A 17,137-nucleotide genomic window follows, 5' to 3' on the forward strand; every position below is an offset into this window, starting at 1 on the left:
ATGCGATGTGGTCGGGATGTGTGTGTGTTTGAATGGAATGCTTATGGATGGTAAGGACATTTCCTCCCTGTCAGTCTCCAGTCAAATGACATTTCCGCATGTAGCAGATCCCCAAATAAGAACACTAACCAGAGCGACGCATCCAGATGCGTGCTAATCTGTAGGTGTGGTCTAGATTTTTGCGTGTTGAAAATCATGAAATAATGAAAATGTTGATGTGTGTGATTTGCAGATGCAGATGAATGCAAGCTTTTTGAAAAAGAGATCTGCAAAGACGGCTTTTGTCTCAATACCCCCCGGTGGGTATGAGTGTTACTGCAAGGCCGGACTCTACTATGATGAGAGCAAACTGCAGTGTGTGGGTAAGGTCCAAAATCACAATCTGCATGTAATCCCCGAACAACTGTGGATTACTATGTCTCAACTGTTTTTTTTTTTCTCAAAGGGAGAGTTCATGGTAATTACCTCATGATGCTCCAAAGTCTTCTGCAGAGCACAAAGAAACAAACAAACAAAACCAAACAAACAACCTACAGAACTTTCGAAGCTGACTGTTAACTGGATAATTCACCCAAAAATGAAAATTCTGTCATTAATTACTCACCCTCATGTCATCCCAAACCCTTAAAACCTTTGTTCATCCCCGAAACACAACTTAAGATATTTTTAATGAAATCCAATAGCTTTCTGACCGTGTATAGATGAAACTAACACATTTAAGCCCAGAAAGGTAGTAAGGACACTGTTAAAATAGTCCATGTGACATCAGTGGAAGCTATGAGAATACTTTTTGTGTGCAAATAAAACAAAAATAACAACTTCATTCAACAATTTGCGGTACTCTTGTGAACATGTGGCAAAGACTGTCACGGAAGAGAAGAAATTGTTGCATCAAGTTGTTATTTTACTTTTCTTTGTGCACAAAATGTATTCTCGTAGCTTCATAACATAAAAAGTGACATGAAAGTGTTTTATTTTAGTCTAAGTATTCTTAGAAAGGTTAGAAAGCAATCTTAGAAGGGTTTGCTATTTATAACATCCTGCTTTAGCCGTTTATTGCTTGTGATGTTTGGCCTTGAATTGTCACTGTGTTCTTTTGTCGGTTCGGAATGACAGACTTGTGTGTGTTCTTGAGTGGGTGCGTGCGAGTTTACATGCTGAGTAGATAGCGTGTGTAAGTGTTGGCCTAGTTTGGCTCACTGTAACGCCAACACATTTAAATTGGATTTAAATTTAAGTTTTAAACCTGCTGCAGCTGCCGGCTTGTGGCTTGCGGCGACATTATGCGTGCAGCATGATAGCAAGTTATATGTGTTTGTAAGCTTGGGTCAAAGGGCTACATCTTGCGACCGGTCAGGGCGGCACAGCCATTACGATCCAGGCCGCAGCTCTATGGTGCACCGCAGGCTGTCTGCCTGCCTAAACACACATACACACACTCACACAAACCACAGACCCACGGCAATGGAGTCTCGCCCGGCCGCACTGCCTTAAAGCTGCCACACCCCTGACTGCCTTAACACACATATTCAGTGCAGCCACAATCATTTGATTTCCTACACCCACACTGACACACACACATATGAACACCCATGCTTTTTCACACAAACACACACACATATACAAATATGTCTCTTTCGTTTCTATATGTGTCAGTCTTTTTGACACCAGGTCAGTGGGTGCATGTTCTGAATTAGGCCGCAAACTTTACATACACACCGTGGGCTCATCCGGTTTTATGTAAACAAACACACTAAGTGTGTTTAAAGGGTAGTACACCCAAAAATGAAAACTACCCTCTGATATACTCACCCTCAACCCATCCTAGGTGTGTATAACTTTCCTCTTTCAGAGGAACACAATTGGAGTTGTATTACAAAAATGTCTGGCTTTTCCAAGCTTTATAATGGCAGTGAATGGCTGTTGATTTTTTTAAAGTCCAATATATATACATAAAAAGTGCTCAACACAGCTAAATAAAGAAACTTTATCTTTACAAATCCTTGTTTTATACTTTTCATTCATGACCGGTGTTTTGTTTTACATCCTACATTATCCGCCAAAACATAGCTCTCGTGTGAACGTGTGTATCATGGTTAGAAGAAACTAGAGATTGCGGTTTGTACAGTTTTAAATATGGATATTTTCACTTCAGAGGCCCTTTATTAACCCTCCGAAACAGTGTGGAGTACTTTTTATGATGGATGGATGCACTTTATTGGACTTCAAAATCTAAGCAGCCATTCACTGCCATTATGAAGCTTAGAAAAGCCAGGACATTTTTGGGTAACTATCCCTTTAAATGCACTTTGGTTGGATTAGAGCAATTTGTCAATATGTCAGTGTTGTTATTGTTAAATAAAAATAAAATGAAAATAAAAAATTAAAAATTAAAAATCGTTTTCGGTAATTGCTGTAAAGCTGAAAAAACATAATTTCATCTAATATTTATATTCGATGAAAAACCTAAAGGAAAATGAGAATATCACCAACTAACTGAAATAAATTGAAGTACTTAAACTGAAATAAAAATAAATAATAAATCTCCATAGAAATGTAAAAAAAAATAAAATAAATAAAAATAATAACTAGCACAAAATTACTACAATTTAAAGTAAAATTAAAATAAAAGCTGCAAACCTAAAAATTCAATCGAATTCAAAATATTAATAAATATTATAATCGTAGAAATAATGCATTTTGTTACATGGCAAATTGCTGAAATGCTGAATGCTGGTGAAACTGTTCTTTTTGCATCTCTGTTGTACATATTGAATTTGCTCATCGAGTCTGTTTGTTCTGTTTCTCTCTCTGTCTCTGGACTCTGCAGACACTGATGAATGTGCAGATGAATCGAACTGTATAGATGGCAAATGTATGAACACATATGGTTCATATCAGTGTTTCTGCACTCCGCCCATGGTTCTTGCACCTGACAGCACACGCTGCATTTTGCCCGCTGTAGCAGGTAAAGTCTTACATCAATAGTAAAGCATTATGCACCTGAAAACCCTACAAGCCACTGTCAAATCCCTATTCTCTAAAGCCCTTCAGTCCAAAAACCCACACCTTAAAGCCACTACAATCACACTTAAAACTCATACCCTAAACTCTAAATCCCACTGTCTAAATCTGTGTTAACCAATCCTGGAATCCCTTAGCACTCCACATTTTGGATGTCTTCTCCTTATTCATCTCATAAGATCATTAGTCAAGTTCTCTATGACCTGAATAGAGCGTGTCAAATTAGTGAGACACCTAAAATCTGCATTGTTGGGGTTCCTCAAGGAGCTGGATTGAGAATCAAAGCTCTAAATCCTTTAATATAAACCCTTGATTCTCTAAAACCCTACATTTTACATTTTAAATGTTACACCCCTCAATGTGCTATTATCTATCTCAGTTGTTTCTGATATCATTACATGATCATCTCTGACCTGTATTGCTCGTCTTGATCTCAAAACAATTCCAAACAGTGTCATACTGCCATCTAGAGGGTGGTCAGAATAAGCCTTGCCACGCATGATTTTTTAAATAGATTTTTCACAGGTGTTTTACGCATTTTGAATTATACTTTGCATTGTTTCGTGTTTTAATGTTGAAGGAAATGTCTGTAAAGCAGTTTGTTTTCCTTTTTTCTTAACATTTAATTTGGTTGACACTTATTCATTACCACTTCAAATGCTATTTTCTGTGTTTGTGTTTTTACAGGGCAAAGAGAAACTGATGTGTACCAAGGTATTTGCTGGGAGACAGTAACGGAAAGACTGACCTGCACAAAGCCCATTGCCAGCCTACAGACCACGTTCACAGAGTGCTGCTGTTTATACGGAGAGGCCTGGGGCATGGATTGTGCTCTCTGCCCCCAGAAAAATACAGGTATAAATACACAACTACACATTAAAGCACAGAGAAAAATCTAGAGCAGCTTTGAAACAATCTTTCTCTCAGTTTTGAAAGTTAATCTATGTGGTATTGAAAACAGTTTATAATTAGGGATAGAGTTTCATCCCCAAAGTTAATTTGTCGTTCAAAAGTTTGGGATCGGTAAGATTTTTAATGTTTTTGAAAGAAGTCTCTTATGCTTGTCAAAGTTCCATTTATTTAATCAAAAATACAGAAAAAATTAATATTATGAAATATTATTGTAATTTTAAAATATAATTTATTTCTATGATGCAAAGCTAAATTTTTATCAGCCGTTACTCCAGTCTTCAGTGTCACATGATCCTTCAGAAATCATTGTAATATGCTGATTTATTATATTTAATACATTTATTATGATTTATAATAGCTGATTTAATATTTTTTGGAGCCTGTGATACTTTTTTCCAGGATTCTTTAATGAATAAAACATTAAAAAGAACAGTATTTATTCAAAATATAAATCTTTTTTAACAATTCAAGTCTTTACTATCACTTTTTTTTAATTTAACACATTCTTGCTGAATAAAAGTATTCATTTCTTTTAAAGAAAGAAAGAAAAAAAAGTACATACCCCAGTGTTTAAACGGTAGTGTATATTGTTATTAAAGATTTCCATTTTAAATAAATGCTGTTCTTTTTAACGTTTCATTCATCAAGGAATCCTGAAAAAAAAAAAAAAAAAAAAAAAAAAGGCACAATTGTTTCCAGCACTGATAAAAAATCAACGTATTAGAATGATTTCTGAAGGTTCATTTCACACTGAGGACTGGTGAAGTGATGCTGAAAATGCAGGTCTGCATCACAGCAATAAATTCTGTTTTAAAGTATATTACAATAGAAAACCACTATTTTAAATTGAAAAAAATATTTCACAATATTACTGTTTTTTCTGTAGTTTTAATCAAATAAACGCAGCCTTTACAAGCAGAAAAGACTTCTTTAAAAAACATCTGAAATCTTACTGATCCCAAACTTTTGTGCAGTGTATGTGATACTTCTTTTTTAAATGATTGCAGACCTACCGTACAGATCTGGCTGCCCTGTAATTCTATATTTGCACAGTCGCTGAGACACAAAGAACCTGCAAATATAAAAAAACAAAGAAAATCAAAACACAGCTCTTTCTTTTTTTATTCTCATCCAGAGGCCTATGCCACTATGTGTAATATCCGTCAATCTGGTGGCCCCCGTCGGCCGTATGGTCAGGATGCTTTGGTCGCTGGCCCAGTTGCTGAATACGGCTCTGAATATGATTCTCGACCTCTAAACCCTGATGATACACTGCCCCTCTATGAAGATTACGAAGAACCAAGAAGTGAGTACAAATACACACCCTAAAAAAATAGTCGAAATTATTATTCATTGTCATTATTTACTCATATTCATGTTTTCACATCCTCTCTCTCTCAGATCCATATGATGCATTTGAAGGACTGCGAGCGGAGGAATGCGGAGTGTTGAACGGGTGTGAGAATGGACGGTGTGTGCGGGTGCAGGAAGGATACACATGTGACTGCTTCGATGGATACACACTCGACATGTCCCGCATGGCCTGCGTGGGTGAGCAACAACAGAGTGTCACATGAGGGGATCGGGCTGTTTTTTTAGTATGTGGGTGGGATTAGCTCAGGCTTACATTTCAGTTTGTTTCTCTAAAAAAAAAATGTATTAATAATTAGGTGCCGCTCAGTGCAAACATCCATAAATCAACAAGTATCTGAGCTTCAAAAAAGATAAATAAAACAAAAATAGGAATAATAAAAAAAAAAAAAAGTATGTAGACTTACATGTGATTGGATTTATTTTTTGTGTGTGTTATTAAAGTGTAAAACCTCTAAAGGTCGGCAGTGATTTAAAATCTTTAAATCTCAAAAAATTCTAAAATTCTCATTACCAGCGAATGGGTGTGTTTTTCTTACATTGTCACGAATTGTGATTATCATGACTAATCTCCTGAAATGAGGCATGACTGAGCAGATGATATACGCCCAGGCACAGAGTGGCTATTAGAGTTGGGAATGAGAAGTGGTTCTTATTCAGAACCAGTATCAATTTTTCTTTTTAAATAATAGAATGACATTCAGTTGTGTTAATGGTTCTTGCACATGTATTTTTTCCTCTAACATACCATACTAAAATACTTTGACAGAGTTTCTTGCAGTACTTATTCAGTGACACCGCAACAGTTACAGAATCTACAGCTAAATGACTCTTTTAGTCTGATTATTTAGTGAATCAAAAACAAACCCAATTCACAAACAAATGATTCAGAGTCAGATATATTTTGTTAATCTAAACATACTGTGCAGCCTAACTAGTTTCCCAAACCAAAAACTACTATCTGTCATGGTTTGTTTGTGTGTGTGTGAAAAACAAAGCTAGTGTAATCCCATTCCCAAATGAATGACTCTATGAGTTGGTTACTTTTACCCACTAAAAAACATATTGTGCAACAAGTGTAGTCCAATTCTTAAACTAACGACTCTTTCGGACGGTTCTTTTTAGTGAAGCAAAAACATTCTGTGCAACCAGAGTAGTATAATTTCCAAACCATAAGAGTCAGTTATGTTTAGTGTATTAAAAACACACCACACAACCAGAGCATTTTGATTCCTGAATTGACTCGGTTCTTTAAAGTGAATACAAAACATGCAACCTCTCTGCAACCAAAGTAGTCTGGTTCCCATATGAATGACTCTTATGAATCAGAAACATAGTGCACAACCAGTGTAGTGAATCGAAAAACATAACAGTTGAGGTCAAAAGTTTACATACACCTTGCAAATTCTGCAAAATGTTTTATCAAAATAAGAGGGATAATAGAAAATGCATGTTATTTTTTTATTTAGTACTGACCTTAATAAGATATTTTACGTAAAAGAAGTTTACATATAGTCCACAAGAGAGAAATGATAGACCCAGTTCAAAAGTTTACATACGCTTGATTCTTAATACTGTGTTTTTACCTGAATGATCCACAGCTGTGTTTTTTTTGTTTAGTGATAGTTGTTCAGGAGTCCCTTGTTTGTCCTGAACAGTTAAACTGTCTGCTGTTCTTCAGAAAAATCTTTCAGGTCCAACAAATTAATTGGTTTTTCAGCATTTTTGTGTATTTGAACCCTCACCAACAATGACTGTATGATTTGAGATTCATCTTTTCTCACTGAGGACAACTGAGGGACTCATATGCAACTACTACAGAAGGTTCAAATGCTCACTGGTGCTTCAGAAGGAAAAATGATTAGTCCTGTCAAACGATTAATCGCGATTATTACCATCCAAAATAAAAATTTTTGTTGACATAATATACGCGTACTGTGTATATTTATTATGTATATATAAATACACACATGCATGTATATATTTAAGAAAAAAATATGTTTATATATTAAAAATATTTATATGAATTTATATGAACATAAATATATACAAAATACATGTAAATATTTGCAGTATATACTGTTTGTGTGCGTATTTATATATACGTAATAAATGTACACAATATATGCACATATATTATGTAAATATATATATATATATATATAAGATGTGATTAATTGCGATGAATCATTTGACCAGCATTAAAAACAATGCATTAAGAACCAGGGGTGTAAACTTTTGCACAGAATGAAGATGTGTACATTTTTCTTATTTCACCTAAATATCTTTTTTTTTTTTTTTTTATTATTAGTACTGCCCTTCAGAAGCTACAGAAGATACTTACATGTTTCCCAGAAGACAAAATAACTTAAATTTACTCTGATCTTAAAATTCAAAAAGTTTTCACCGCTTAATGCATTGTTTCCTTCTGAAGCATCAGTGAGCATTTGAACCTTCTGTAATAGTTGCATGAGTAGTCCCTCAGTTGTCCTCAGTGTGAAAAGATAGATCTCGAAATCATACAGTCATTGATGGAAAGGGTTCAAATACACAAAAATGCTGAAAAACCAAAGAATTTGTGGGACCTGAAGCATTTTTCTAAAGAACAGTGGGCAGTTTAACTGTTTAGGACAAGCAATGGACTTATGAAAATTTATCACTAAACAAAAAAACACAGCTGTGGAACATTTAGGTAACAACACAGTATTAAAAATCAAGTGTATGTAAACTTTTGAACGGGATCATTTTCATAAATTCAGCTATTATTTCAATTGTGGACTATAACCTGTAGTTAAAGAGTTTGTCAGTAGTATTTTATAAAAACGAAAGAAATACGTGACCACGTTTTTGTGTTTATTGCTGTTGTTTAATTCCAATTACTGGATTGCACTTATGTCTAAAAAGTCATTAAATGTTTGCAAATTGCATTTCTTTTTTTAACATATATTTATTACCCTGTCTACTAAAAGAATCATTATCCAAATTGTTAGAGGTGAAGCTGTATCCCAAACAAGACAAAAGCAACTAAACTATCTTCTTTCTGTTTGTTTTGTGTTCCAGATATCAATGAATGCTCAGAGCTGAACACAAAGATGTCTCTTTGCAAGAACGGCAAGTGCATCAACACGCAAGGCTCATATAAGTGTGTGTGTCTGCCAGGATTTGTCCACTCCGCCCAGCACAACTACTGTGTGCCCCAAAGACAGAATGCAACCAGCACGAGCACGGAGTGACCAGCAGGGGGCGCGAGATATACTAAAAACACTCTTATTTAATCAAGGCCCATATACTCTGCACTGTATAAAACAAACACCCAAAATCAAACCTAGAAAAAAAAATCCTACTTGAGATGAAGAGTTTAATGTGCTATCTTATGGTGTCTATGAGAGAACTGTATAAAATATTTGTTTTATTGGTCTATGTAAGTTTATTATTTTTACTGTATTAGGAAGTAGACAGACTTTTTAGGTGTGAACATAGCAGAGGTGATATTTCAGCAAATTGACAAACCCTATGACCTTAAGCTGGGGGACTGCTTTATTTTAACCCAGTCAAAGACACCGAGCGTGTGGATATTTTACTAATGCAAAAGCCAGACTCTCTCCTTTAATTTCTTTTTTTTTTTTTTCAGTGTCCTTTAACTTTTTTCTTTCTGTTTTGAATTCATTTATTGGCTGATTTTTCTTTATCTGTCCCTTTCTTTTCTATCCATATTTCACATTTTTCTTAAGGTCGTAGTGAGGCAGACCGCACCACAAACACACAAACCTTCAATACCTAGATTCATAGGCAAGATACACAGCACAAAAATGTTTTCAGTGTCAAGTCTTTAAAATAAGCTTTTTATATGAGCTGCTTTGTATTAATGACAGACACCAGCTAATTCTCTGTGTCTGGGACATTAGTCCACTGCGCATGTCTGCCCTGTGGAGCAGGCATGACCTTTAACCTCACCTTTCTTCTAGAAATTATTGTTTCTTTGAAAAGAAAATAATAAAATGAAGTGCCTTTATGTATTTTTTTCAGATATTTTTTTAACAAAAATCTTTTACTGCATTTCATAGAGTTGGCGAAATGTCTTGCCAGGTTGCAAAGCTGCTATTAAACAGCCGTGGGATTTTTTTTCACTCTCTTTCTGAATTTTTTTTTGTACATTTAAACTGAAGAGTTGATTAAAAACTATGTATTTGTAATTTGTACATGAATAAATATCTTCTGAATATCCATATAATGTATTAAAAGTCTTGAAATAAATCAGAGATGGTGATGTTTATACACATTTATCTTTGCTGTGTTGTCTACATTTAAATATCGGTGCTTCCCGACTAGGTCGTGAACAAAAATGGGAAAGAAAAGAATAAACAGTGTTTAATACAATTGATGGAATCTGACATGCCACAGAATAACATTACATCACCTTAAATAGTAGAAAAAAATAGTTTGAAATAACAAATACAATAGAAATAACAAAAAATAGATTTACAGTAAATTGTTCTGTTCCCACAATAGTTCCATAGAAATCATGTCCTTTGTCTCACCTGTTTATCTTGAGAAATGATCTTGTGTGAGAATCAGGTGATTTATGATTCACATCAATTGTTTTTCAATGAGAAACCAATGGCACAAACGAAATGGCTTTGACCTCAAAAGGGCTGTAATGACTTACTATTGTACAGCTCTTCGGAATATTGCATCAATGTTGGTAAATTGCGCCAGACAGAGGTCTAATTGATCTGTCTTCGTATTCGACCGCTCATCCGGGTAAGTGAAACCGACCGTTACTGTAATATCTCCCTTATCACACCGCGGACTATAGTATTTATTTAATTTCTTTCGTATCACAACGCGGATTGTAGTAAAAATTACTTCAGGCTACTTATAAGCTGTATTATTTGATTTCAGCGCTGTTATGGTCACAGAAACGGAACTGAAAATATATAAATATAATTTCCACAAGTACACCCCGTCAGCCATTGGTCGAACAAACCGATAACCACGCCCACAACCCACGCCATTGATCAAGTAAATGTTTATGATAGGAGGTCGCTCAAAACAGGCAGCGAAACTTTCACAGAAGCGGAGAAATGTTTACAGTTTTCGGGAAAGTTAACTTATGAATGGCTTTCTTATAGCTGTCACTTCATATTAATCTGCAAAAAGATATAAAGTAGTTTACCAACAAAAACGTTTCATAAATGTTTCATCGGGGTAGCTGTGGCCTAATGGTTAGGGAGTTGGGCTTGTAACCAAAAAGGTTGTGGGTTCGAGTCCCAGGTCTGGCAGGGATTGAAGGTGGTGGGAGTGAATAACCAGTGCTTTCTCCACCCTCAATACTACGACTGAGGTGAGTCCTTTGAGCAAGGCACCGAGGCCCACAAAGTCTATCCCCCAACTGCTCCCTGGGCACCACAGTGATAGCAATATGGCTACCCACTGCTCTGGGTGTGTGTGTGTTTGATCACTTCTCACTGCTGTGTGTGTTCACTTGGATGGGTTAAATGCAGAGCACAAATTCTGAGTATGGGTCACCATACTTGGCCACATGTCACATCCTTTCCTTTTCCTTCCTTTATAATTTAACTTTTATATTACTGTAATATTGGTCTCTTATGTTGATTGTTTTGTACACTGTAATTGGTCATGAAATCAATATTTAATTTCCACTGATCTAAAGAATATTTTAGTATGAGATTTGTGTGCTTTATTTGCATTTCTTTAATCAGTTTGTAAATATTCTCTCAAAGCACACAAAACCCAGGCACTGAACTGACCTGAAAGAGCAACTGAAAATCATATAACAAAACAGGCGAGCTGAGATTTATTCATTTATTCAATTTGCGCATAATACCATGGTAAATGAGTATAGTATTTATATAGTATATGTGACCCTGGACCACAGTCATAAGGGTACATTTTTTGAAATTGAGATTTATACATTGGTGTATTGTTAGGATAGGACAATATTTGGCTGAGACACAGCTATTTAAACATTTTTTGAGGGTGCAAAAAAATCCAAATATTAAGAAAATTGCCTTTAAAGTTGTCCAAATGAAGTTATTAGCAATTATCAAAGATTATGTTTTAATTTATTTACGCTAAGAAATTAACTAAATATCTTTATAGAACACTATCTTTACTTAATATCCTAATGATTTTTGGCGTAAAAGATAAAAAAAGATAATTTAGACCTATACAACATATTTTTGGCTATTACTACAAATATACCTGTGCTACTTATGACTGGTTTTGTGGTCCAGGGTCACATATATTATATTTGTCAAACCACCATGCTGTCATAATTCATTACCCTCACTGTACAGTATTTTTCGCTAATAATTATTTGCCAAGACAAGCTCATTGACAATCCAGCAAGAATGCCTTTACTTTCTGCTTGTTATTGTTAAATTTATGTACTGGAACTGTGTGTGCGTGCGTGTGTGTGGGAGAGAGAGAGAGAGAGAAAGAGCAAGAGAAAGAGGTGGAGGGGGAAGAAAGGTACAAAATGATTGATTGATGGAGCAAAAAGAGACAGAGTGAAGGGAAGTGAGGGGTGGGACTGAGTGAAAGAGGAGTGGAAGTGAAGGGGGAGGGCCAGAGAAAGCAAAGGGAGGAGAGAGGCAGCATGCATCTGTGTGGGGTCAGTATCACATGCTTGGCTCTTGCACACCACACTGTTGTTGATTGTGTGCGCTTTGATCTGGGTGCATCTGACATGCAGTAGTTTCTTTCTTGTTAAGGGAAGCATGAACTTGCAGAGAGATACGCTGCATGATTCACACCGTTGCTGAGTCAAAAGAGCTCCAGTGATCTGCACAAGCAGGTAAGATCTCTTTCATTTAATCGCATAACAAATGCTCACTCCTTTTTAAAGCCAGTGGTTTAGTGGTTATACACAAACTAATGATAAACGGTGACGTGTTGGACATTGGTTTGATCGTACAGTTCATGCGCTATGCACAATCAGAATGTCAGATGGTGTTACTGTGATCATCTGAAGAGCACAGAAGGCCACTTTACACTCTCAACGCAAACATGTTGCAGCCAGAGAGATTTGACAGCGGAATTCCAAGGTCACAAACTTTTCTGGTGGTGTATCATGTTTTGTCGTCTGTTGTGCTGTGACGTCTTACAGTGTGTCTGTGTGATAATCAGAGCCAGTGAGGGAAACATTGGTATCTATTTGTCGGTCCTGATGATCACAGGACTCTTGGTCGGTTAGATATTAGGTCAGTCTGACCATCATGTTGTGCTGTTGTGCAGAGAGTGAGAGAGTGTGTATATTGTATGCAGGTGTGATTTTGTGCATGCATACTAAAATTGTGTGTACTTAGCAACATATATATATATGTATCTCATACACAATTTCCTGCAAAGCACTAGAGTGACATAATGCATAATTTTAGTTGGTTCACAGTGCAGTCTGCTCAGATGTTGCGAATGTTGTTGTAGTTTCAACTTCTGTTCGTAAGTCACAGGGACGATCGTGGCCCAAGGACATCTACGTTCTCTAAATCCCACTCGTACACATGGACACACTGACTCTTTCTTTCCAACTCATTCTGTGTCTCTTTCAGTTTATCTCAGTAGCTCACTTTCGCTGGTGTTATTAACCATGTCCGTGTTTCACATTAACGCATTAATGGAAAAATCACAGTTGTGCATCATCGTTTCATCAAGTTTTCCATAAAGCTGAGAAGAGGTCATGTATAGCGCAGCGTTGACCTGTGGCTTGTTAGGATCCTATTTAGAGTTGGCCACAAGTCTAACATCTCTAAATAGCTGTTGTATGTATTCCTGTGCAGTAATTAGTCATATATTTACTTGTGAACACCCAAATTTGAGCGACAGGATGTTGAATCACTGTTGTACAATAGCTTCTCTCTTTAATCGAAAGGCTATTATTTGACAAATAAGCAACATTTTGTTTTTGGGAACAACATTTTTAGCAGAAGTTCTGACATTCAGGGACTCAAAGGACTAATTGATGAGTAAATCCTTATTTTTAACGTATACAGTGGGAAATAATGTACTTTTTGGATCATGATTAACATATGTAAGCACAGGTACATTCGTAGCAATAGCCAACAATACATTGTATGGGTCAAAATGATCGTTTTCATTTATGTAAAAAAATCATTATTTTGTAAATATGCTACCGTAATTATATCAAAACTTATTATTTGATTAGTAATATGCTTTGCTAAGAACTTCATTTGGACAGCTTAAGGCGATCTTCTCAATATTTAGATTTTTTCACACACTCAGATATCAGATTTTCAAATAGTTGTATCTCGACCAAATATTGTCCTATCCTAACAAACCATACATCAGTGGGAAGCGTATTTATTTATTGGTGTATAAATCTTAATTTAAAAAATTGACCGTTATGGCTGGTTTTGTGGTCCAGGGTCACCTATGTTTAGTAACTTTCTATTAAAACTTGGTAATCAAGGTGTAAATAACAACCCTCTCTGTTCTTTTTTTCCATCTCTTTACTCTGTGGGCTTATAATCTGTGAGTCAGATCAGCGGATAGTAATATTTAAGCTCTGTTAACACCCTAGCGCTCATGTATTGGCTGAACACTCATTCACAGAGCTGTCTTTTCTACAGTTACACAGAGTCTATAACAGCATGTGTAGGCAGGTGTTTGTAACATAGATGGTTTTTCCTCACTGCCTCACTCTGTTACATACTCTTCCTCATATGCTGTCTCATTAGATTTTTTTTTTCATAGTGTCTTTTTACCTACTGTTTCTATTTCAAAACCATCTTTCTCTTATCAGTGTTATTTGCAGTACAGTTGTGAGCCAGTAAAATGGCAGACTATTTATAGAGCGTGTCAATGTGTTTTTGCGCCCTGCTGCGTATGTGCTTGCATGTCTATCTTCTGTTCATATCGGAGTGACTCTGTAACCGGCCCATGTTTTTCTTCGCTGATATAGTCAATACATGCATTTTTAAAAGTGAATTATTAAGAAATTTAGCACTGCATCAATTGCTCACCAAAGATCCAGTAAATGGGTGCCGTCAGAACGAGACTCCAAAAAGGTGATAAAAACAAACCAATAATCCAGAAGTAAACCATAGGACTCCAGTTCATTAATTAATGTTTTGTGAAGTTTGTAAGAAAGAAAGCTATCATTAAGGTCTTTTTAACTGTAAACTGTTGCTTATAATCCGTAATAACTCATTCTCCAGTGAAAGAGTCCATTCTCTGTTGTATCTCATGTCAAAATCCACCAACGCTTTTAAATGGTGCTTAACCTGTGAATATTTCTCACCTGATTCAGACAGTTTTCACAGGAGAAAGCAATATTTTGGTTAGAGACCTTGTATTTTATCAGCAAACACGCAGCTTTCCACTTTACAGTACTTTAATGACTAGGATTCGACTAGGAGACTCTCATTTTGACGGCACCCATTCACTGCAGAGGATCCATTGGTGAGCAAGTGATGTAATGCTAAATTGATCAAAATCTGTTCCATTTTTGAGTTAACTATACCTTTAAAGCCATTTGCAATCCGTTTTATTTCAGTAATTTGTCGTATTTCTTTTTTTCCACTAGAAAAAAATGTAATGACTTGATTTTGTCCATAAGGAACGTATATGATAGGTGAAAGTGAAATGAAGCCAAACCATATTCAGCCTAAGATGGTGCTTAAATTGCAATTTGGCTGTTGGTTAAAATGGTCCAATAGCCACACAACCTATGTGATGTCAGCAGGAAAAGGAAAGTAATTTTCATTAAAAAAGGAAGTTATTAATAAATAATTAATTTTGAATAAAGATGGTGAGGACAAACAATTTTTTCTTTGGAACGACATGCACCAATGATTGTTTACAATATGAGGAAATAGTGTCAATTTTAATTTCCTCAATCTTCCACTTTAGTCTTCCTCTTTCTTACTATAAATCAGGTACAGAAATTCACACACTTTCTACAAGTGAACCAGATGGCAGTGAATTACAGTAAAAAAGCACTTAACTCCCATCAGAAGTCTTTCCTGTCCTGCTGACCTCATATCAGAAATATTTGATCTCTGATCCTGGATCAGTCTTTCAGTAGCTCCTGTGACCTGTCCTCTGTTATTGATTCAGTCAAAAATTACTGCTTGTGTCATTCTGTACAAGTACAGTGCAGTGATGTATTTATGTAAAGTACACCTGTAACATTTCCTCATATTCAAACAGCATGCATGAATTCTCTCAGTCACACATTAGCTACAGCTTTCATGAGAGCCACAAAATGTCACACACCCTAAACACAATCTACATCTGCGAAAAAAAAAATCAAGTCTTTACATTGTGTAATATTACCCAAGGCCTTCATAGCATTCGAGAAACGTTACATGCATACGTTTTATAAGTGTGAAGCCCTGGATAAATTTGTTAGTCATGATTACAAAACAAAACAATCTGGCTCCGAGGAGTTCAACATTTCAGTTGGACGTTTCAAGGAATTTCTAAGAATGTTTCTGCGAAATCCAAGTAAATGTTTGGTAAATGGGATTCTTAGACAAGGGAGTCATGGTTTCATCAAAGATACGACCTCAAGTCTTCCACAGCTTTTCATGTGACACAAACCTCAGCCACATAACAATCAGTGAAAGATGCATGTATACATTTACTTTGAAACAGCTTTTTCAGAAGGCTGATGGAATGTCAGTACATTATGAAGAGGTTTTGTTCTTGTGTACTGACACAGCACACATCACTAACAATAGCCTGATGCTAATGTTCACGTCGCTGTTTAAAACAAACACTGTGAGAGTGTGAAACAAACTGTGTTGGCGGAGCAGGATATGTGCTCATTGTTTGTGTTTAGCTGGTTCTTTTTTAGACTCGATGAGACGAAACAAGATGGTCTGCATCCCTTTTGAATGAACAGGAAGGAGGACAGAAAAACAGCTGCTAGTGTCACACACACACACACAGGCGCGTTTAAAGAAAAAAAGAGAAAGAGGAAGGACAAGGGTCTTTTAATGTTGCTATGGCCTACTTCGTCATTTAATGATGATTCACTAAAGTGTCCACGTATTATAATGTGAAATTAAAGTTGTGTTGTGCCAAAATTTTATAATACAGTTAGTTTATAAATGGTCAGAGATACTAACCTGATTACTAACAAAATAGCACCAAGTCCACCTACAAGTACACTACCAGGTAGCTTTTTCATAGCAGCAGTAATAAGACACTTAATCAAGTTATTAAGTAAAATATGATTCATAAATATCACTTTTGTCTCAAATGTTTCTACTAAGATACCGTTTATGATAAATCTTAAGCCCAAATCTTGGGGCTTTGATAACATTCATTTCAAAGAATCTGATGAGAAACGTGATTTGGGCTTTGATAACATTCATTTCAAAGAATCTGATGAGAAACCTGTGAGTTTCTGAGAAAATCTGAGTGCAGTTTGCAACATTGTTAAGATCTTTTGTAAACTTATAGTAATGTGACATGTCTCTTCAAGGGCTGTCGCGATTTGTCCATTCTAGTCGACTATTCCATTTTTAAAAATCCTCGATTTCATTTTGCCCGCGCCGATTAACCGGCAAAATGCTAGAAGTGGCGCGTTTAACGGACGAGAATCCATGAAACGCATTATTGGACTGTTTTCCAAGGCTGTATTATATATAAAACCCAGTTAAAATCAGAATTAAGCATATTTGTGAATTCACAAACGCTATTCAGTTAAATATATGCCATGCAGGTTTGATTTATGTGCTTTATTTACATACGGTTTACACAGTAAACGCTGTTACACAAACTGTTATCATTTATACGTGTGGACCAGGGTTGCCAGATTTTCAAAACAAAACCCACC

At 35.9% G+C, this 17,137-nt stretch overlaps 2 protein-coding genes across 4 annotated transcripts in view; both read left to right on the top strand.

The window, feature by feature from the left end:
- ltbp1 (latent transforming growth factor beta binding protein 1) overlaps window positions 1-8,935 on the top strand; it is a 96,901-nt gene extending 87,966 nt beyond the window's left edge. Inside the window, 7 exon segments of the mRNA XM_051133550.1 lie at window positions 233-294; window positions 296-362; window positions 2,831-2,968; window positions 3,712-3,879; window positions 5,072-5,242; window positions 5,338-5,487; window positions 8,368-8,935. Of these exon segments, the coding sequence (XP_050989507.1) occupies window positions 233-294; window positions 296-362; window positions 2,831-2,968; window positions 3,712-3,879; window positions 5,072-5,242; window positions 5,338-5,487; window positions 8,368-8,540 (929 nt within the window). The 3' untranslated portion in view covers window positions 8,541-8,935.
- A 2,916-nt stretch (window positions 8,936-11,851) lies between these two features.
- Window positions 11,852-17,137, top strand: part of rasgrp3 (RAS guanyl releasing protein 3 (calcium and DAG-regulated)) — a 44,682-nt gene continuing 39,396 nt past the window's right edge. For 2 of the 3 annotated variants that reach the window (XM_051132672.1, XM_051132670.1), the window contains exon 1: window positions 11,951-12,127. The gene's annotated coding sequence lies outside the window, so the exon portion shown is untranslated. The other variant, XM_051132671.1, reaches the window with a different exon arrangement.

This window comes from Labeo rohita, chromosome 17 (assembly GCF_022985175.1).
Source record: "Labeo rohita strain BAU-BD-2019 chromosome 17, IGBB_LRoh.1.0, whole genome shotgun sequence".
Taxonomy (NCBI): Eukaryota; Metazoa; Chordata; class Actinopteri; order Cypriniformes; family Cyprinidae; genus Labeo; species Labeo rohita.